This window comes from Xenopus laevis, chromosome 4S (genome assembly GCF_017654675.1).
Source record: "Xenopus laevis strain J_2021 chromosome 4S, Xenopus_laevis_v10.1, whole genome shotgun sequence".
In the NCBI taxonomy this organism is placed as follows: Eukaryota; Metazoa; Chordata; class Amphibia; order Anura; family Pipidae; genus Xenopus; species Xenopus laevis.
Window position 1 is genome coordinate 121,416,044 of NC_054378.1, and position 21,735 is coordinate 121,437,778.

At 42.3% G+C, this 21,735-nt stretch overlaps 1 protein-coding gene across 3 annotated transcripts in view; it reads left to right on the plus strand.

Moving 5' to 3' along the window:
* Positions 1-21,735, plus strand: part of frmd4b.S (FERM domain containing 4B S homeolog) — a 155,499-nt gene that overhangs the window by 60,823 nt on the left and 72,941 nt on the right. For all 3 annotated transcript variants that reach the window (XM_018261475.2, XM_041561770.1, XM_018261478.2), the window contains exons 5-7: positions 3,317-3,401; positions 15,232-15,288; positions 18,824-18,846. In XM_018261475.2, the coding sequence (XP_018116964.1) occupies positions 3,317-3,401; positions 15,232-15,288; positions 18,824-18,846 (165 nt within the window). The remainder of the gene's footprint in view (positions 1-3,316; positions 3,402-15,231; positions 15,289-18,823; positions 18,847-21,735) is intronic.

The following is a 21,735-nucleotide window of genomic DNA, read 5'->3' on the forward strand; positions in this document are numbered from 1 at the left end:
ACATAAGTACCGGTATGTACATGTATAGAACTGCTCCAGAATCGCATTGTATTGTCAGACAGGATTACAACCCTCGAGTCAGAGTAATGGAAACAACTCAGATTCAGTGTCTGATCCATAATAAACATACACGTTGCCAAGAGAGTACAAAGGTGGCTCTGGGTAACATGCAGGATACGATACTTAAACACTAAGCAGTTGTGTTGATGTCAGAATTGGGGTGAGTGGGGGGGGGGCTGTGCATCTCTGGGTCTGCTGAAGACCCCAATATAAGTTCTTTAAAACCATGCATGGGTGACTTATGATGATTATATTATTTAGATGGTTATATTATATTATTATATAAGATTTTATACACCTGATAGGAACCACAACTTGTGTTAATAAACACCACTCAGAATAAAGTCATACAGGTATGGGACCTGTGATCCAGAATGCTCAGGACCTGGGGCTTTCCGGATAATGGATTTTTCCGGAATTTGGAACTTAATACCTTACGTCTACTAGAAAATCATATAAACATTAAATAAACCCTATAGGCTGGTTTTGCTTCCAATAAGAATTAATTATATCTTAGTTGGGATCAAGTACAAGCGACTGTTTTATTATTACACAGAAAAAAGAAATCTTTTTTTTTTTTAAATTTGGATTATTTGGATAAAATGGAGGCGGCCTTTCCATAATTCGGAGCTTTCTGAATAACGGGTTTCCGGATAATAGATCCCAAACCTGTACTAGTGCTTGGGGTGTAACACAAGCCATTCACATGGACAAAGTGATGCTAATTTGTAAATTAATGAATACGTCACCTTTATAGTGGGCGCCCCATGAATGGTATCTCCCAGGGCCATGTGTGGGTTATTATGGGCTATGCTTCCATTAAAGCAAGGGGGTCGGCCACAAAAAGGACTGTCAGCTCTTCTAATCTGGGTTACTTGACCACAGCTGTCTTGTTCCGAGTCGGACAGGACCTTATCTCAGTGGAGCATGTGTTTAATGGTGTCACCCCAGCCCGCGCTCACGTGCAAACTCCCCGTCCCTGCAGGGAGTATCTGTAGCCTGAGCAAGGAGCAAGAACATAGTATGGTACACTTTTGTCTTCTCACATCTCACCCCGGGGTCAGAGAAGACGCTTGTGCCCAGTGATAATGACTTTTCAGATCCATAAATGGGATTTTAAAGTAAGCATGCTGATTGGTTCATTTTCAACCAATTGAGATGCACAAGGCATGGCCGTCCATGGCCTCTCATTCATCTCAGTCTTTCTAAATCTTCTCGAAGAATGATTAAAAAACGCATTATTGTTTGGGAGGAATTACATACACAGGGTGATTAATAATGTCTTCACTGTCCTTTGGCTATTTTACTAATTTCCCATATAATCTCTGGCTTCTGGTTCCGTCCAAAGAATTGTTGGTATCTTTCCTAGATATCTTTTCCTGTGCATCATTACTGTGAGAAAAACAGGAATATCACTGGGGAAACCAGCTTGTTGCCTGGTACTGACAAACTATTCCTGTATACCCCAGCAAGGACTTGCTTATGTATATATTCTGTATATTGCTTCCCCTACTGTAAATGATAAGGATATTAGAAGTCACGGAGGGGTTGTTCTGTGACCATATAAAGACACAAGGCTGCAGGCTGAGTTATACAGGGAACTCTGAGTATCACTCATGTATTATAAGGGATAATGTACCCCCTACTGTAAATGATAAGGATATTAGAAGTCACTGAGGGGTTGTTCTGTGACCATATAAAGGCACAAGGCTGCAGGCTGAGTTATACAGGGAACTCTGTGTATCACTCATGTATTATAAGGGATAATGTACCCCCTACTGTAAATGATAAGGATATTAGAAGTCACTGAGGGGTTCTATGACCGTATAAAGGCACAAGGCTGCAGTCTGAGTTATACAGGGAACTCTGTGTATCACTCATGTATTATAAGGGATAATGTACCCCCTACTGTAAATGATAAGGATATTAGAAGTCACTGAGGGGTTCTATGACCGTATAAAGGCACAAGGCTGCAGTCTGAGTTATACAGGGAACTCTGAGTATCACTCATGTATTATAAGGGATACTGTACCCCCTACTGTAAATAATAAGGATATTAGAAGTCACTGAGGGGTTCTGTGACCATATAAAGGCACAAGGCTGCAGGCTGAGTTATACAGGGAACTCTGAGTATCACTCATGTATTATAAGGGATAATGTACCCCCTACTGTAAATAATAAGGATATTAGAAGTCACTGAGGGGTTCTGTGACCATATAAAGGCACAAGGCTGCAGGCTGAGTTATACAGGGAACTCTGAGTATCACTCATGTATTATAAGGGATAATGTACCCCCTACTGTAAATGATAAGGATATTAGAAGTCACTGAGGGGTTCTATGACCGTATAAAGGCACAAGGCTGCAGTCTGAGTTATACAGGGAACTCTGTGTATCACTCATGTATTATAAGGGATAATGTACCCCCTACTGTAAATGATAAGGATATTAGAAGTCACTGAGGGGTTCTATGACCGTATAAAGGCACAAGGCTGCAGTCTGAGTTATACAGGGAACTCTGAGTATCACTCATGTATTATAAGGGATACTGTACCCCCTACTGTAAATAATAAGGATATTAGAAGTCACTGAGGGGTTCTGTGACCATATAAAGGCACAAGGCTGCAGGCTGAGTTATACAGGGAACTCTGAGTATCACTCATGTATTATAAGGGATAATGTACCCCCTACTGTAAATGATAAGGATATTAGAAGTCACTGAGGGGTTGTATTCTGACCATATAAAGGCACAAGGCTGCAGGCTGAGTTATACAGGGAACTTCAAGCTGACTTGTAATATTCTTTTTGATTCAACAGTGTGGTTTGGAGGTAGAGCAGAGAACTGGATACATATATACAACTTACAAGGCACATGATTACATATACTCTTATACTGAATCGTCTAAAGGAAATAATTCCGCTGCTCCCATTCATTTGCATAAAGTCAGATATACAGAGAAGAATTGTTCTGTTTCTACAATAAGCTATGCTGTGATATTGCACTGTCTCATAATGAAAACAATATGGCAGCACCCACCTCCCATCTGTACTGATTCTATCCTAAGGGAACAATATGTCAACTCCCAACTATATTTATTAATACAAACTGGATTCAGGGAGTGGATTTGCATTTCTACATTACAGCAACTGCCATTATTCTCTCTCTGCCAACAGGAAATGTTGTTATTAACACTTTTTTGTCCCAATCACAGATGTTAAAGATACATATTTCTCTTTTTTATCCCCTTTCTCTTTTAGGTTTTATATAGAAAGCATAACATTCCTTAAGGATATTACAACCGTGGAACTGTTTTTCCTGAATGCCAAGGCCTGTGTGTTCAAGGTAATGACTGATCGCTGCCATGTGTATTGCACTATATCTGGTTCAAACCATCATACGTCAGCTAGTGTTCTACATGGGGGTAGCTAGAGGCCTCCTGTAGTTTTATAATGGTTTGCCCTATTGTGTCTCCTGCAGGTACAACCCTGGTAGATTAAAGAGGTGGTTCACCTCTAAGTTAACTTTTAGTATGTTATAGAATGGACAGTTCTAAGCAAATTTTCAATTGGTCTTCATTATTTATTTATTCTTATATTATTTTAATTATTTGCCTGGTTCTTTTGACTCTTTCCAGCTTTCAAGAGTGTGTGTGGGGGGGTCACTGACCCCAACTAAAAAACAAATGCTCTGTAAGGCTACAAACGTATTGTTATTGCTACTTTTTACTGCTCCTCTTTCTATTTAGTCTCTCTCCTATTCATATTCCATTCTCTTTTTCCAATCAGTGCATGGTTGCTAGGGCAATTTGCAACCTAGCAACCAGATGGTTGAATAAAAAGCTAGATAACTCAAAAACCACACATAGGGGCAGATTTATCAAGGGTCGAATTTCGAAGTTAAAAATACTCGAATTGGAATACTTTGACTTTGAATATCGAAGTCAAAGTTTTTTTCATCTAATTTGGGAATCCTGCGGTCAAGTAAAATCGTTTGATCGAATGATTAAATCCTTCAAATCGAACGATTCGAAGGATTTCAGCGATCGATCGAATGATTTTACTTCGACTTCCAAAAACTTCGAAAAATGCTCTAGAAGGTCCCCATAGGCTAACATAGCACTTCGGCTGGTTTAATTTGGCGAGGTATTGAAGTTTTTTTTTAAAGAGACAGTACTTCGATTATCGAATGGTCGAATATTCAAACGATTTTACTTCGAATCGAAGTTGAAGTCGTAGTATCCTATTCGATGGTCGAAGTATCCAAAAAAATTACTTTGAATTTCGAATTTTTTTACTTCGAAAATTCCCTAAAATTCTTTTCGACCCTTGATAAATCTGCCCCATAATTAAAAATTAAAATCAAACACAAATTATCTCAGAATATCACTCTCTACATCATACTAAAAGTTAACTCAAAGGTGAACAATCCCTTTAAGTATAAGACTCTGAACTGTCATACAAAGAATAAATTGCCCCTATCAGGAGCCTTGCAAACTAACTTGGGGGGCCCAGTTCACCCTTTGGACTTTGCCGCACCTGTAGCTAGAGTCCTGCAGCAGTTGTAGGGTACCAGCGGGTTACCCAGAAAAAAAGTGGGTACCCTGTGGAATGAGGGGAGGATTTTCAGGTGCGGGTGTAGATGCGGGTCGAGTTGTGGGTCTCATCTCAATTTCTTATCTTATGTTATATTGTCTATATTTTAGTTCTTTTAAAATTTTACAAAAACTTCCAGTTTGCAGCAACACCACTTCCTTTTTGATGGTGGTCAGCGGGTTGTGGTTTGTGTGGCGGGCTGTTGGGTTGGGTCTGGGTCTTAAGGTGGCCAAACGAGCCGATCTTTCCCCTGAAATGCCACCAACGGGCATGGTTTATATCGGGGGTAATCTGAACGTTCGGCCCTATGGCCGAACGACCAGATTACAATGAGAGCACAATGGGCTCCGGCGGGATCGGTCGGGAAAAAAATCAAACCTGTCCGATTGACCAAAGGACTGATCTCCGCCGGACAAAAAATGTTGGGACTCTCCGCACACGGTCTGAAAATCATACGAATCCTCGATTGGTACAATAGGATCTTTGCGTCTATGGCCACCTTTAGAAATTGGTTCTGTGCAGGACTCTACCTGTAGCTACTCGGAGGTATGATAAGGACAGTGACCTCTATTGGAAGATCAGGGAAGAACTCCACCTAACTGATTTAGATACACATAATTGATATTCAGTTTCTGTTTTGGCTGAGAAACGGATCCATAAAAATCACTTCATGCAAGTGGGAAAAGAGCTGTGACCCATGATTATTCTACTTCAATACCAGCTCTGTTATGACAATTCCCAGCAGCACCAAGATGACACTTTCTGCCCCAAATAGTTGACGCTTAGGGGTAAATCTATAAATATTTCTCCTGGGCGAGGACACTGGGACCTGTTATTAGGGATGCACCGAATACAGGATTCGGTTCAGGATTCGGTTCAGGATATGCAAATTCGGATTCGGTCAAATCCAATATAGTGGATTCGGTGCATCCCTACTTGTTATAGATTGTATTTTCCTTCCAAAATGTTATGTTCCTGATAAGAAATTAGTTAGCGCTTCATATCTTGCCCATAGGTCTTAAAGGTAAACGAAAACCTAAAGGTGGCCATACATAGAGACGTCGCCAAATGAGATCTCTCCCTGATATGCCAACCTTGAGGTGAGAATGTGGGCTGATCTGCTTGTGGGCTCTAGGGCCAAATGATCGAATCATAATGAATGGTAAATGGGCGGTCGGATTGCGGGACCGCATCAACGAATGAATGTGGCCCATGATCCAATGGGATTTTTACCCCTGCCTGATCGACATCTGGCCAACTCTCTGCCAGATATCGGTCGGGGAAGCCCGTCGGAGGGCCCCAGACATGGGCTAATTAGCTGCCGACTCAGCAGCTTTTATCCACCCCTGTATGGCCACTTTAAAGGAAAACTATACCCCCCAAAATGAACACTTAAGCAACAGATAGTTCATATCATATTAAGTGGCATATTAAAGAATCTTACCAAACTGGAATATATATTTAAGTAAATATTGCCCTTTTACATCTCTTGCCTTGAGCCACCATTTCATGATGGTCTGTGTGCTGCCTCAGAGATCACCTGACCAGAAATACTACAACTCTAACTGTAACAGGAAGAGATCACCTGACCAGAAATACTGCAGCTCTAACTATAACAGGAAGAGATCACCTGACCAGAAATACTACAACTCTAACTGTAACAGGAAGAGATCACCTGACCAGAAATACTGCAGCTCTAACTGTAACAGGAAGAGATCACCTGACCAGAAATACTACAACTCTAACTGTAACAGGAAGAGATCACCTGACCAGAAATACTACAACTCTAACTGTAACAGGAAGAAGTGTGGAAGCAAAAGACACAACTCTGTTAATTGGCTCATGTGACCTAACCTGTACGGTTTGTTGGTATGTTTGTGAGTACAGTGAATCCTACGATCCCAGGGGGCGGCCCTTATTTTTTAAAATGGCAATTTTCTATTTATGATTACCCAATGGCACATACTACTAGAAAAGTATATTATTATGAAAATGATTTATTTACATGAAGCAGGATTTTACATATGAGCTGTTTTATGCAATATCTTTTTATAGAGACCTACATTGTTTGGGGGGGGGTATAGTTTTCCTTTAACAATGAATAAGTCTAGAAATAAGGGATGCACCAAATCCACTATTTTGGATTTGGCCGAACCCCTGAATTCTTCTTGAATGATTCGGAATCAGGGGGTGGGAAGGGGAAAACATTTTCTACTTCCTTGTTTTGTGACAAAAGTCACGCCATTTCCCTCCCCGCCCCTAATTTGCATATGCAAATTCGGTTTCAGTTTGGCCAGGCAGAAGGATTCAGCCGAATCTGAATCCTGCTGAAAAAGGCTGAATCCTGGATTCGGTGCATCAATACTAGAAATGATGTATTCTCCATCCTATGACAGACTTCCTAATATTTTGGAAATAATGGATAATGGGTAGCGCGACAATTTTATGACCATGCCCATTTTGGCCACACCCCCTGATTACCATGTTCATTTTACAAAACTAGGCAGGTTATGAAAGTTTGAACATATTTGTGTTTTTTTCAGTTATTACAGTTTTGCTAATGAAGGTGAATTGCCCTTTAAACTGTGAGTCTATAACTTCTCCCAAGGGACCTGTTATCTTATATTGTTACTTATTTGCTTATCTCAAAATTGTTATAAAAGTATCTTATCTGAACCTCCTGCCTGTTCTGGGCTCTCTGCCAATTAAGTTAGAAACTTTGTACCTTTTTTTAGCTGTTCGGTGCAGAGAAAAACTGGACTTTCCAGTACAAACACAGGACTGCGGGTTAAGCTGTCAAAAGCGGGACTGTCCGGCTGAAAACGGGACAGTTGGGAGGTATGCTATGATTATAGGATTATCCCACAGCTTCAGCTGCCCTGTTAATGGTTCATGACAATGTTAATTCTAAAATTAACTTCCCCATCTAAATTCGCCCTCGCTGATGTTTAACTTGGCGTTTATGTGTAATACCGTAACCGCCGTGAATCCATATGACAATACCCAGAAAAGAGCAGCTCCCCTGCACTGCAAGTTAATATTTAGCTCAGAGATGACCTCTGAATGCAAATCGGGCCCCATGCGTATTCTGACCCTGTGGTTCTCTATTTTAGTTTGTGGTCATCTGATCAGAGTTTAACCCACAGTAGTGCCAGAGAGTCCGATTCTGTTTCCTTCCCCATGTATGGGCATTACAAACACGGAAAGATTACAGAATGCAGAAGTAATGACTGATTGTGGCAGGGAGTTGGCTTTTGCAGTGACAGCCTGTGTGTTTTGGCTTATCCCCTGGAGTAAAGTCTGGGGTCACATGGGACCCCATGCCGGTCACCCTCATGATTAGACTCTCCAAGAAGCAGAATTTATTCATAAGCCAGGGCTGAGCCGATTCACTTATCCAGATATTTGTTTAGCCCTATACTCCACATTACTCCTATAATTAATAAAAAGCTCTAAGTTTGCCCAGGAGCAGTAACCCATAGCGACCAATAAGATGTTTGAATCTAAAAAGGTAACCGGTAAATTCTACCTGTCGATTGGTTGCTATGGGTTACTGCTCCTGGGCAAACTTAGTGCCTTTAATTACATATCCCCCAAAGGACTTTAAAATCTCCTTACCTTCCATTCATATGGAATATTTTGGAATTTCGCATATACAGGTATGGGACTGGTTATCCAGAATGCTGGGGGTCAGGGGTTTTCCGGATAATGGATATTTCCGTAATTTCATACCTGAAGTCTACTAGAAAATCATGTAAACATTAAATAAACCCAATAGGCTGGTTTTGCTTCCAATAAGGATTAATTATATCTTAGTTGGGATCAAGTACAAGCTACTGTTTTATTATTACAGAGGAGAAAAATATTATTTGATTGTAATGAAGTCTATGGGAGACATTTTTCCGTAATTCTGGATAATGGGAACCCATACCTGTACACCCTTTAATGGTGACCTGTATACTGTATACCAGTGATCCCCAACCAGTAGCTCATGAGTAACATGTTGTGTTGCTCTCCAACCCCTTGGATGTTGCTCTCAGTGGCCTCAAAGCAGGAGCTTATTTTTGAATTCCAGGCTTGGAGGCAAGTTTTGGTTGTATAAAAACCAGATGTACTGCCAAACCAAAATTTTGGTTTCTGAACGGCACGGTCTCAAATTGAGCTGTAGTATTGTTAAGGGTATTATTAACACCTGATTTGATCTCAAACAATCTGTGACTTAACGAGTGATGTCATTTCCTTGATAACCCCTTTAAAAAGCCGTTGGAAGTTTGTGTGAATTTATGCCTATAACTACGTATCGCATAGACACGAAACGCGGCAGGATATTATGGTTTTAATGCAATTGAAATAAAAGTTGAATTTTACCTATCTGAAGTGGCGTCCGAAAGTGCTTGCCGATTTTCTTATACTTGAAAGTACACACACCCCCTGCTACGGGTTTGGGGCGATGCACCCGGACCACTCAAGACTTCGGGTGAGTGTTTTTCCCATTGTTCATCAGCGACTTTCATTTGAATTCTACGTTTAAGTGTCGGGTTTTTACACCCATGTCAAGTCCGTTACAGGGTGAGAGAGGTTTTCTACTCATCCAACAAGATTATTCTATTAAAACATTCCATTATAGGACTGTGCAGCTTTAAATTCTGTTGTAAAGATGTACTGCCAAACAGAGCCTCGATGTAGGTTGACAATCCACATAGCAGCTACTAAATGGCCAATCACAGCCCTTATTTGGCACCCAGGAACATTTTTCATGCTTGTGTTGCTCCCCAACTCCTTTTACTTCTGAATGTTGCTCATGGGTTCAAAAAGTTGGGGATCCCTGCTTGTATACTTTCCCTTGCTTTCTTTTTCTTCAAACCTTTTGAAATGGTGTTACTGACTCAACTTGCATTTTTAGGCTGCCTTTATCCTTTCTTGTTGGTAAAAGGCCTGGACTCAATGTACCTTTCTGGCACATCACCAGGGGTAGTAAAAACCAACCCTGACAACTTTTAAAAGCTGAATTTGCAGTTGTTTTTTTGAACCAAAAAATTCACCTCTTTTAATGTAGTCTCTGTAGTAGTGTTAACACTTTCTCCTGGGTCCATACACTGTAGGTAAGCACAGGAGAATGAAGGGTGAGTGGAAGCAGGCCCAGTAGTGTCGATATTTTGGCCAAACTCTGAGAATTCATCTGAATCCTGCAAAATGTGCTGTTTTTTGGCCAAATCCTGAACCAATCCCTTGATTCAGTGCTTCTCTGATTTTCATACCTAGGAACTCTGCTAAATTGAAGTGCTAGCTGTAAGTTCAATCTGTGATCTACAGGGTAGGGCTAAACCTTCCCAAGAATGTAACAAGTCAAGTGAGAGACAGATGGAAAGTTGTATTTCTATTCCCAACAACTCTATGCTTGAAAGCTCAGTGATGAAGCAAGATCCCACTCCCCCAATTCCCCCCAAGATATGTTAACAGTTCCTCTTGCTTCCAGGTACATGGGCAGCATATCCCTCCTCCTCTTAATATTTAGACATTTTTGGAAACACTCTGTATCATTTTCTTGGCTTTTATCAAACTTGCAGCCCCTCCAGCTGTTGAAAACTGCATCACCGTTCCATTAGCAGAAACTGTTGGACATTGATTTTCGCTTATTATTATGTGTCAGACTAGTCTCAAAGAAGATACAAACATCAACAATTACACTTGAGAAAGGGTATATAATAACCCGAAACATGTCGTGTAGTAGCTTTTAATAAATACAACCACAGCGTTTTTGCTATTGAGCAGTGCTCTCCTCATTCTTTAATTGTTGTCATTTGTTGGGATAGCGGTTTACCCAAGCGAGGATTGATGCATTCCTTAAAAGACTGAAAAGGCAGTGCGGAGGACGTCATTTGTTTATTTTGCAAGATACAAACATCATTGTTTAATTTTTTGGGAGATTCCAACTTGTCCTGTAAGCAGGGTTGAGACACTATCTAAAAGTTGAGTAAAGGCTGTGGGATAGCAGGTATAGTAGGGAGAGATGGGGCCTATAGTAACAGTGGATAATAGTCTCTGAGAAAAGAGTGTGACTGTGGGATAGCAGGTATAGTAGGGAGAGATGGGGCCTATAGTAACAGTGGATAATAGTCTCTGAGAAAAGAGTGAGACTGTGGAATAACAGGTATAGTAGGGAGAGATGGTGCCTATAGTAACAGTGGATAATAGTCTCTGGGAAGGGAGTGTGACTGTGGGATAGCAGGTATAGTAGGGAGAGATGGTGCCTATAGTAACAGTGGGATAATAGTCTCTGGGAAGGGAGTGTGACTGTGGGATAGCAGGTATAGTAGGGAGAGATGGTGCCTATAGTAACAGTGGATAATAGTCTCTGGGAAGGGACTGTGACTGTGGGATAGCAGGTATAGTAGGGAGAGATGGAGCCTATAGTAACAGTGGATAATAGTCTCTGGGAAGGGAGTGTGACTGTGGGATAGCAGGTATAGTAGGGAGAGATGGTGTCTATAGTAACAATGGATAATAGTCTCTGGGAAGGGAGTGTGACTGTGGGATAGCAGGTATAGTAGGGAGAGATGGTGTCTATAGTAACAGTGGATAATAGTCTCTGGGAAGGGAGTGTGACTGTTGGATAGCAGGTATAGTAGGGAGAGATGGTGCCTATAGTAACAGTGGGATAATAGTCTCTGGGAAGGGAGTGTGACTGTGGGATAGCAGGTATAGTAGGGAGAGATGGTGCCTATAGTAACAGTGGATAATAGTCTCTGGGAAGGGACTGTGACTGTGGGATAGCAGGTATAGTAGGGAGAGATGGTGCCTATAGTAACAGTGGATAATAGTCTCTGGGAAGGGAGTGTGACTGTGGGATAGCAGGTATAGTAGGGAGAGATGGAGCCTAGGATAACAAGTATATAGTAGGACAATTAGACTACACTGCCCATGACATACTGATAAACATGGCACTTTCTTCTCAGTATTAGGAAGCCTCTGCCATACAGTTACACTATAAGTCCATGGAGAATACTGTGAAAGAGAATTTGCTGATGGAGGCACCATAAAGGGGATATTATTATTCACACATTACTGGTTATTGAAGAATTGCTCTTCTCAGTGTACCTTAGGTTCTAATGTTTGTGTCCATTTGAGCATGGCGTGTGCATGTCATGCTGCAGTGTGTCCCTCTCAGTCTCTTGGCTGCGGGTATAATAAATGCATTGGGAATACAGAGCAAGAATTAGGTGACATTAATCAATGAGCAGGATCCTGCTTATCGAACACTGCTCTCCCAATCCTTCCTTGGAAACGGGGACGATTCCTTGGGAAGTGATGGCCTAATTGCTTGTGTAAAGTTGGGAGGGTCATTCATATGTAGGTTTATTGCACCTGCAGTGCATTTAATCAGATTCACTTACATAATTATATCCAGTGATGTAATACACATATTTATTGTGGCCAAGCAGCAGAACAAATTTAAAGGGATTCTGCCGTTTGCTAAAGGAACAGTAATGCCAAAAAGGAAATTATATTTAAGTAATAGAAATATAATGTACTGATTGCCCTGCCCTGGTAAAACTGGTGTATTTGCTTCAGTTACACTACTATAGTTTATATAAACAAGTTGCTGTGTAGCCATGGGGGCATGGTTACACAGTATGTGTCTGTGGTATACCCCATGATTCATGTGTGGATCCCCAGAAAGAGTGGAACACCTTCTAATTTGGCAGTAATGCACATTGTACCTCCCAACAGTTTTGAAATAGAAAGAGTGACAAAAAGATTTGCCATGCGGAGCGTGGCAAACATTTTTTGACCACGGCCATTTTTGTGGCCACACCCCCTTATTACCATGTCTATTTTAAAAAAAATTGGCAGGTTATGAAAGTTTGAACACATTTCTGTGGTTTTTATGTGTTATTACAGTTTTGCTAAAGAAGGTGAATTGCCCTTTAAGCTGCAAGTCACAGTTTCCCCGAGAGACCTGCTTATCTTAAATTGTTACAATTGTTTCTTTACTTATCTTCAATTGTTACAAAAAGTGCACCTGAGCTCTTTGCCAAAAGCCTATTAAGTTACTTTGTATGTTCAGTGCAGGAGATTAAAGAGAAAGTCGGGCATTTCAGTAACAATTTGGCTGCAAAATCAGGACTGTCCTGTGAAAAGCTGGACAGGTGGCGGTAGGGTAATATGTATTTTTACAGTCCTTCTGTGGGAGGGGGCATTTATACTACTTGTGATTCCTGGAAGGCAGGGGTTCACTTCCCCCCACTGACAGATTCATAGATCTCACAATACAAAGGATTCTATGATCCATTCGGGTCACACAGCTGACAGTTTACACACCCTATGATAATAATTCCCTATTTTTACTTGGGTGTGGTCCTCCCCCTCCATTGTCCTCCTACACGAGTGAAGGATAAAAGCCAGAGGAGGAGGACGGTCTAGTTAACTCTCACTGACTTTACTTTATTCTTCTTTCTCCCATTCTGTGTCAACAGTTTGCAACGCATCGCCGCCGCTAATAAGCGCGAGAGCTCCCCATTGTACTATGGCAGTATAGTAGGAGAGGCAAGTTAGCCAATAGAAAACGATTCGTATTTGTACGGCCAGAAAGTCTTTGAAACCAAAGCCCAGGTGCAGCCCTTGTTTACTCACAGTGCCATGAGTAGAGTCCTGCAGTGGGTTGGGTACCCGCCGGTTATCCGCAAAAACCTGCGCTACCCTGCGGGTAGAAGTTCCAGGTGCGGGTATAGACACAGTCGGTGCTCATGCGGGTTTGCGGGTCGGGCCGAAGGATTTTTACTCCTTTTTTCTGATCACGTCTACTTCCAATGATGTCACTTCCTGTTTACAATGACAGCACTTCCTGTTTTACTCCTTTTTTCTGATCACGCCTACTTCCGATGATGTAATTTCCGGGTTTATAATGACAGCACTTCCTGATTCTTGATGGTTAGCGGGTCACAGGTCTGGGTTGCAGATAAGGTATTTGCGTGTCCAAGCGGGTAAGAATGCGGACTGCGGGTCCGGGTTGCGGCTACGGGTCGGGTACGGGTTTCAAATAATGGACCCGCGCAGGACTCTAGCCAGGAGGTTCTTGTGAATAAGCATGGAGTTATAATGCTCTCAGTACTTATTGTAGTAAGATACATGTATATGGTGTAAATGTATAAGATATGCACCAGGCCCTGTTTACGGAGCCATTGTTAGAAGTCAATAAAGTTGTGGTACTTTGTTTTTCATGGGAAGCAAAGGTTGGTGAATGAAAAGAGAAAGGAAGCTCTAAATCCCCTAATGATTGGGTAAGGTTTTAGCAATACAATCATACTTCCCAAACTGTCCCTTTTTCGGAGGGACAGTCCCTCTTTTGACAGCTCAACCCACAGTCCCTCATTTGTACTGGAAAGTCCCTCTTTTCTATGCACTGAACAGCCAGAAAAAGAAACAAAGTTTCTCACTTAATTGGCTTTTAGCAGAGAGCCCAGAACAACTAACAGGTGCAAATAAGATACTTTGTAACAATTTTGAGACACAAAAACACAGTTTAGATAAGGAGAAATATTTTCAAACTTTCATAACCTGTGGTCAAAAAAATTGCTGCGCTACGTGCGGAAAAATTTTTGTCCCTCATTTTACTTCCAAAATGTTGGGAGGTATGATACAATAAGGAGACTCAAGCTGGCCATACTATACTATAAGATTTGTTTCTTTGGCGAGGTAACCAAATGAGAATATCTTTCCACCGAAGCTGGGCGACATCTGACTATTCAAGCCATTTAAGCACAGGATACACAGTAGATAACAGATAAGTACTACTATAGTTTATATAAACAAGCTGCTGTGTAGCCAAGGGGGCAGCCATTCAAGCACAGGATACACAGTAGATAACAGATAAGTACTACTATAGTTTATATAAACACACTGCTGTGTAGCCATGGGACAGCCATTCAAGCTGAAAAAGGATAAAAGACACAGGATACATAGTAGATAACAGATACATCCTGAAGAATCCCATTGTATACTACAGAGCTTATCTGTTATCTGCTGTGTATCCTGTGCCTTTTATCCTTTTCCAGCTTGAATGGCTGTCCCATGACTACACAGCAGTGTGTTTATATAAACTATAGTAGAGTTTCATTCCTTTAAAAGGTTTTCATTTTTTGGTGTCACTGTTCCTTTAAACAACTCCTAGCTGGGCAGGTTGCTGTGTGTTCCACATAAAGGTGCCTTTGTGCCCAAATCCTGCCCAGTTTGGCCTTATCTCAGGGATCAGTACAGTCCATCATGAGCAGGTTAAACTTCTCCCAACTATCCCGCATATCGTTCCTGCAGACAGTGCCTGGTTAAAAGTAATAAGTGTGTATATGTGTGTAATACACCCGCTGCCCGACTGCAACACTGGGCAGTCCCCTGAGTGCAGAGGTGGAAAGCAAACAGGCTCACACCTTTTGAATGTAATCCAACCCTCGTGGGACTGGCCACTCCTCCAGTGTGGAATGGTACGTTCTGTTGTTGTAGTCGGAGCAGGAGGTGCAGCACTGGAGTGACAGGCGTGTAACACTTGGTTGCTGAGCTCACACTCCCTCTTCTTATGTCAACAGGGCGAGATCGAAGTTTACAGTGAGACCATATTTAAGTTGGCTGCGCTCATTTTACAGGTAAGGATTCCGCAGGCGGGGCGTGTGGGCCGGGCTCCTCCTGTTGTGTTCAAGTTGTGAAGCTGCCATTTGTATTGTGTGTTTGCAGAAGTGTGAGTGGCATGACGTGTGTGTATCTTATGTCTCCAACATTCCACCTCTCTTATATGTTTTGTGTTATCTTGTCACCCTTCTAGCACTTGTGTCTCTTGTGTTATGTTGCGTGTCCTTGTGTGATAAGTGACTTTTTTTCGTGTTATGTTATGAACCTGCTAGTGCTTGCATTCTGCATTGAGTTGTGTGTCAGTGGTATTCGTGACCCCATTGCCCTTTTGTGCTTTGTCTAAGGGTAGGACAACACGGACATTTTCGGCGCGATCCGACGCACTGCGACAAAACGCATGCATCAAAGCACATGCAACGGAAATAAGGTAAGAGATAGAAATGTCGGCTGAAGTCGCATCGTTGATCTGACGCGGCACGACTTGTCGGATGCAGGCGCAGCGCCGTGTCGCATCGGATCAACGCGCTGGATCAACGCTACGACTTCATCCATATTTCTATCTCTTACCTTATTTCCGTCGCATGCGTTTTGTCGGATCGCACCGAAAATGTCAGTGTAATCCTACCCTTACACTGCAAAGTGCCATGTTGTGTTGACCCTACCTTGTGTGTGTTTGCATTGTGTTGTGTTTGTGCTGAATATTTGCTAGTCCGTGTTTGTGTTTAGCTGTGAGTTTTTCCATGTGCTGTGTCTTATGATAGTTGTGTATCCGATGCTCCTTTCTCCTGCCAAGTTGTGCATTTGTCTGTGTGTGTCGCACAAATAAAATCACACTATTAACCCCTTCAATAGAGAGAAGCTCAGGCCTAGTTATTCTTGCACTCAGACTAGTGAGACAGCTGCTGTGTGAGTCTGTAGGGCAGCTCCTGCTCAGTCATTTATTCTTCTTACTCACACCCTTTGCGGACCGTTACACTGGTAGGGATGGCCACATTCAGATACAGGTGAGAGGTTTACCTGTAACCTATTAGCTGCCACCCAAATGGTCAGTGCTACACATGTTGTGCAGAGGAGCTGGAGGGCCTATTGAAAGCCTAGTCAATGCTTTTGGCAGAGGGGTGAGTCTGTTGGCTCCCGAGGGATGCTGGGTGTTGTAGTGCAGCTGGAGGACCTAGCGCTTATCCCCTGGTGTAGCCTGTAATAGGAGACCCACAGAGGGCAGGAGGATCTTAAGTAGATGCCAGACCAGGTTACATTACTGATGTTGCTGGACTACAACTCCCAGCCCTTTAGGGTGGTGGCACATGGGGAAATTTAGTCGCAGGAGCCTAACTACAGAGGAAGCAGACCCTGCAGCTGCAGGGGGGAGCAGGAGTTATCCCCCATGAGACCCTAATTCATATACAGTTTCAATAAATATTGGTAAAACAAGTCAGCCTCTAAACATTTTGGGGGCCTGAAAAATAATTTGCTATGGGGCCCAGTAATATCTAGTTACACCATTGTTTAGTCGCCTGCGATAAATCTTCGTTACTGCGAGCAACTAATCTCCCTGAAATGTCTTCCCACCTTCAAGAATGCGAATCGCTGTCAGGATGGCATAAGCGTTTTCCAAATTCGCCCGAAGTTTCCTTGTGAGCCAACTTTAGAAAACCGAAGCAATATTCATGACATTCCACTGGCGATTGACATTCTTGACGGTGGGAAGGTATTTCGGGGAGATAAGTCGCCTGCAGTAGCGACTAAATCTCCCCGCGTGCCACCAGCCTTACAGTATGTTGGAGCAGGCTGAGAGTTGTAGTCCAACAATACTTTTATGGTGCTGCACTGTTTATGTAGATAATTGATTAATAACAATCAAGAGAAAGTCATTCTCTGCATTCATGTTCCCATCACTGTTTCTGCAGTCAAGGGCATTTATCCTGGGCCCTTAAGCACACAGCAAACTTTACTTAACACTTGTTTGTTAGTTTAAGTGTATATCAGGGATGTGGCCCTCCAGCTGTTGCTGCACTACAACTCCCTGATGTTTCATTTCTGTTTGTGAGTGCAGAGAGCCAAGGGCTCATGTTCCTCCACTCCTGCAATGTTCTGTCTGAATCAGAAACAGCCTGGCCTTGCATTCATTCTGTAAGCTTATGAAATATTCATGCCGCTGGCTATACGGCGCCTAAGCAGACCTGCAACATGAATATTTCATCAGTGCTGTAATTCTGATACAGAACGGACTGCAAGCAACGACCTTTTTAAAGGGAAAATGTCTTTCATTTTCAGTATATTTGAGGTACAGCTGTATGCAGAAGATATCCATTGCCTTTATATTCATAGCTATATTGTCATATCATTTTGCCTTTAAAATTTGTAACCTCTACATTTTAATTGGGCCTCAAGGTGACAACCAAGCACCTTGACTAGGGTTTATCAGCCAGCCTTACAGCCTCATCAGACAACCTATGTTTTGCTGGAGGGCCAACCAATTAACGTGTGACCTCCTTCTATGCTCAAAAAATATTTGTGAAAAAAAAATAGTATTTGTAAATACATCTGTTAATAGTATCTGCACCTCTGGTTCTGACTCCTGAAACAATGTTGCAAGCCAGCTTATTAAAGGGGTGTGTGCACCTTTAAATTAACTTTTAGTATGACGTAGAGAAAGTGATATTCTGAGACCATTTGCAATTGGTTTTCATTTTTTTATTATTTGTGGGGTTTTTTACTTATTTTATTCAGCAGCTCTCCAGTCTCTGATTTTAGCAAACTGGTTGCTAGGGTCAAAATGATTCTAGCGACCATGCATTAATATGAATAGGAGACTGGAACATGATTAGGAGAGGGGCTGAATAGAAAGATGACTAATATTTTAGCCATCACATTAAATTGGTGCCTTTAAAAGCATTTGTTTTTTTCGATGGGGTCCCCCATTTTAAAGCTTTTTAATTAATTAAAAAAATAATAAATAATGAAGAGCAATTGAAAAGTTGCTTAGACTTGGCCATTCTATGACATACTAAAAGTTAGGTTAACGGTGAACCTCCCCTTTAAAAGACCTGACTCCTGTGATCCAGCATTGCAGTTGCTCCTTTTTCCATTTAACCCCTTAACTGCTCGACTGTATTGGCCACGCAGATCTCATTTAAGGCTGTGCTCATGATTAACATAAATGTAGAAAACCCACCAACTTTCAAGCCTAGAGAGGACCAAAATGGGACAATAAACGTTAACAAGGACCAAAAATCCATCCGGGAGATCTTGTTGCTGTCACTCTGACCCTAGCAACCAGCTAGGACTGTACATTTCACATAGGAGGGTGTGAGAATAGAAAGCAGATTACTTCCTTAGGGTGCGCTTCCCCTTTAACCATACTGCAGTCATCCTTGCTGGGACTGAATCACTGGGCAGAGAGCGCCATATCAGCCCTTATAATTGTAATAAATGGCCTAGGATTTAGACGCTGCATTGTGATTTGTAGTAGTGACCTCAGCCTGAGCGCTGCATTGAGATAATCCCATTCTAAACCCTGTTTTTCTCTCTCTTTCTTTGCCTACATTTCAGGAGGCCAGAGGAGACTACAGCAGGTAATTAATCGCGCATGTTTCATGTACATTCATGTCCAGTGTTGCTTGGTGCCAAGTCCACAGGCTGCCCTCCCTCGGGGCACTTCAAGTACCGTCTGAGTGAGAGGGAGTCTGCAGACAGTGGGGGCGGATAAGGAGAGAGTGCTGGAAAGCCCAAAATAGCTGGGGATTAGTGACTGCACGAAGTGGGATCACAATACATTAGGGCCGGCTGACACCTTAATTAACAATTTGTCCTCTCTGCTACTTTCTCTTCAGTTCTGTTTTAACTAGGGATGCATTCGGGATTCGGCCGGGATTCAGCCTTTATCAGCAGGATTTGGATTCGGTCGAATCTTTCTGCCCAGCCAAACCGATTCCGAATCCCAATTTGCATATAATTTGTTATATGGCTTATTTAGGAGATAATACATCGGTGACACCCCCCACCAAGGGCCCGGGAATGATTGGGTAACCTGTCCACATCGCTGCCATTTGGGCATATTGTCAGTAGTTGGGAATTGCATATGTTTAAAATGAAATCTGACCTTTTAGGCTTAAAGTGACCAGGGCCGGATTTGCCCTGAGGGCACCCGGAGGCCGGCGTGATCCTTGCCGCAAATCCTGGCCTGAAGGTGGCCATAGAGTAGAGATCTGCTCGTTTGGTGATGTCGCCAAACGAATGGATCTCTCCCCTATATGCCCACATTGAAGTGGGCGATATCGAGCTGAAGATCGGATCACAATGCATCCGAAAAGGGCGTCAGATCGTGGGCCACATACACGCACAGATGCGGCCGCAGGATTTTTTAACCTGCCCGATCGAGATCTGCCCGACTTTCGGCCAGATATCGATCAGGGAAACCCATCAGATGGCCCCACACATGGACCAATAAGCTGCCAAATTGGTCTGTCAGCAGCTTTTATCTGCCTGTCTAATACCAATAATAGCCTCCTGCCAGTGCACAATTGGGGCAAATTCTACTCATTTGAGTGTTTTGGGGATAAGTAATGGCTTTTATGTTTGTGCTTTAAAACCACAGGGTTGTTTGGGACACATTGGACTTTTCTCTACTGGCTGAGAAATCACCACGTGATAACATATTGTGGGTTTTGCACCCAATCCATTGACTTCACTGAGAACTGGCCGTCAGCCAGAGCCAAAACTGGTCTCATATTAATGGTCTCCTATGGGCTCTGTGGAAAGTGTATTTTGGTCAGGGGGCTAGTCAGTCAGTCTAATTAGAGATACTGTGTATATATTATATATTATATATATATATATATATATATATATATATATATATATATATATATATATATATATATATATATATATATATATATATATATATATATATATATATATATATATATAAAGGGAAACCATATGACAAGCTCGTCGTGTTTACCTTTAAATTCCCTCTTCAGCTCCCTAGGAAGCACTGCTAGGGAAAGCCATTGGACTTGGGGTGGGGAGACAAGTGAGAGAGCAAACAGGGCTGGGAATGTCACATGCAGGGAGTTGTTAATGATTAGCTCTCGGCTTAGCACTGATAACTGACTCGCTGGTGGAACAGTAACCAGCAGTCTCTGAACTTGAGACGTGTGAGATGTAGAAAGGAATATGGCACAGTTGGGGCTGGGTTTAGGACAAAGAGACCGTTGCCCTGGTACCCAACATCATGGAGGCACCTTGGGGGGATGATGATGATTAAAGCATAATTATTGGTGTAACAATCATTAGATATTTGTAGATGTAGAACACACTCCTGCTACAGAGACCCATGAGGAGAGGACAAAAACATGTACCTGTGAGGTCCTTGTCCAACATTATCTGATTGATATCCTGGGGGTCCCATACATGGTCCAATAAGCTGCTGACTCGGTGTAGAGGGGTCAAGTCCAGGAGCCCATTGTTAAAAACAAAAAACTGTTCAATTGCTTAGATAGAGAAGGTCATACACAGATCTATATGTCTGGTCAATCTGGATGTTTTCAACTAAATAGCCTAACCTTCACTCAGTGACAGTACACGAGTCGATTGGTTACACTCGCTGACTAATCGACCTGATAGATTAACCTGCTCCCAAACCTAACCTACCTACCTGTTCTACCTCCCTGCCGCACCGTGCCATCACTGCTTATGTATCCACACCTGAGCACCCACCTGTGATCACACTGAAGGGGCCAGGGCAGGGTGGCTAAACCCACTGGTCACATGAGGTTTGGCCCAGACCCTAATGTCTATGGCTTAGCTCTAGTTGCTAATCAAAGTTGCATTGTGGCAAACTGTATGAGTGAGCCCTGATTTACTGCAGTAAGCCTGCACTGGAGACGAATAATGAGATTGCTGCTGGCATTCAGCACTTACAGGCTTAAGGGAACAGTTCAGTGTAAAAATGAAAACTAGGTAAATAGATGTTGTGCTATGCTGTGCAAAATAAAAAAAATTCTAAAATAGATAGGCTGTGTAAAGTAAAAAATGTTTATGATATAGTTAGTTAGTCAGAAATGTAATGTATAAAGGCTGGAGTGACTGGATGTCTAACATAATAGCCAGAACACTACTTCCTGCTTTTCAGCTCTCTAACTCTGAGTTAGTCAGTGACTATAAGGGGGCCCACATGGGACATATCTGTTCAGTGAGTTTGCAATTGATCCTCACCATTCAGCTCAGATTCAAAAGCAACAGTTATGACTAGGGTTGCCACCTTTTCTGGAAAAAAATACCGGTCTGCCGATATTCTTGCCGTTTTGGACTATTAATAACATTGGCATCAAGCATAATTTTTACTGGCCAGGCCGGTAAAATATCGACCAGGTGGCAACCCTAGTTATGACCCATGTGCCCCCCCCCCCGAGTCTCTGATTGGTTACTGCCTGGTAACAGTGAAAACCAAGAGAGGA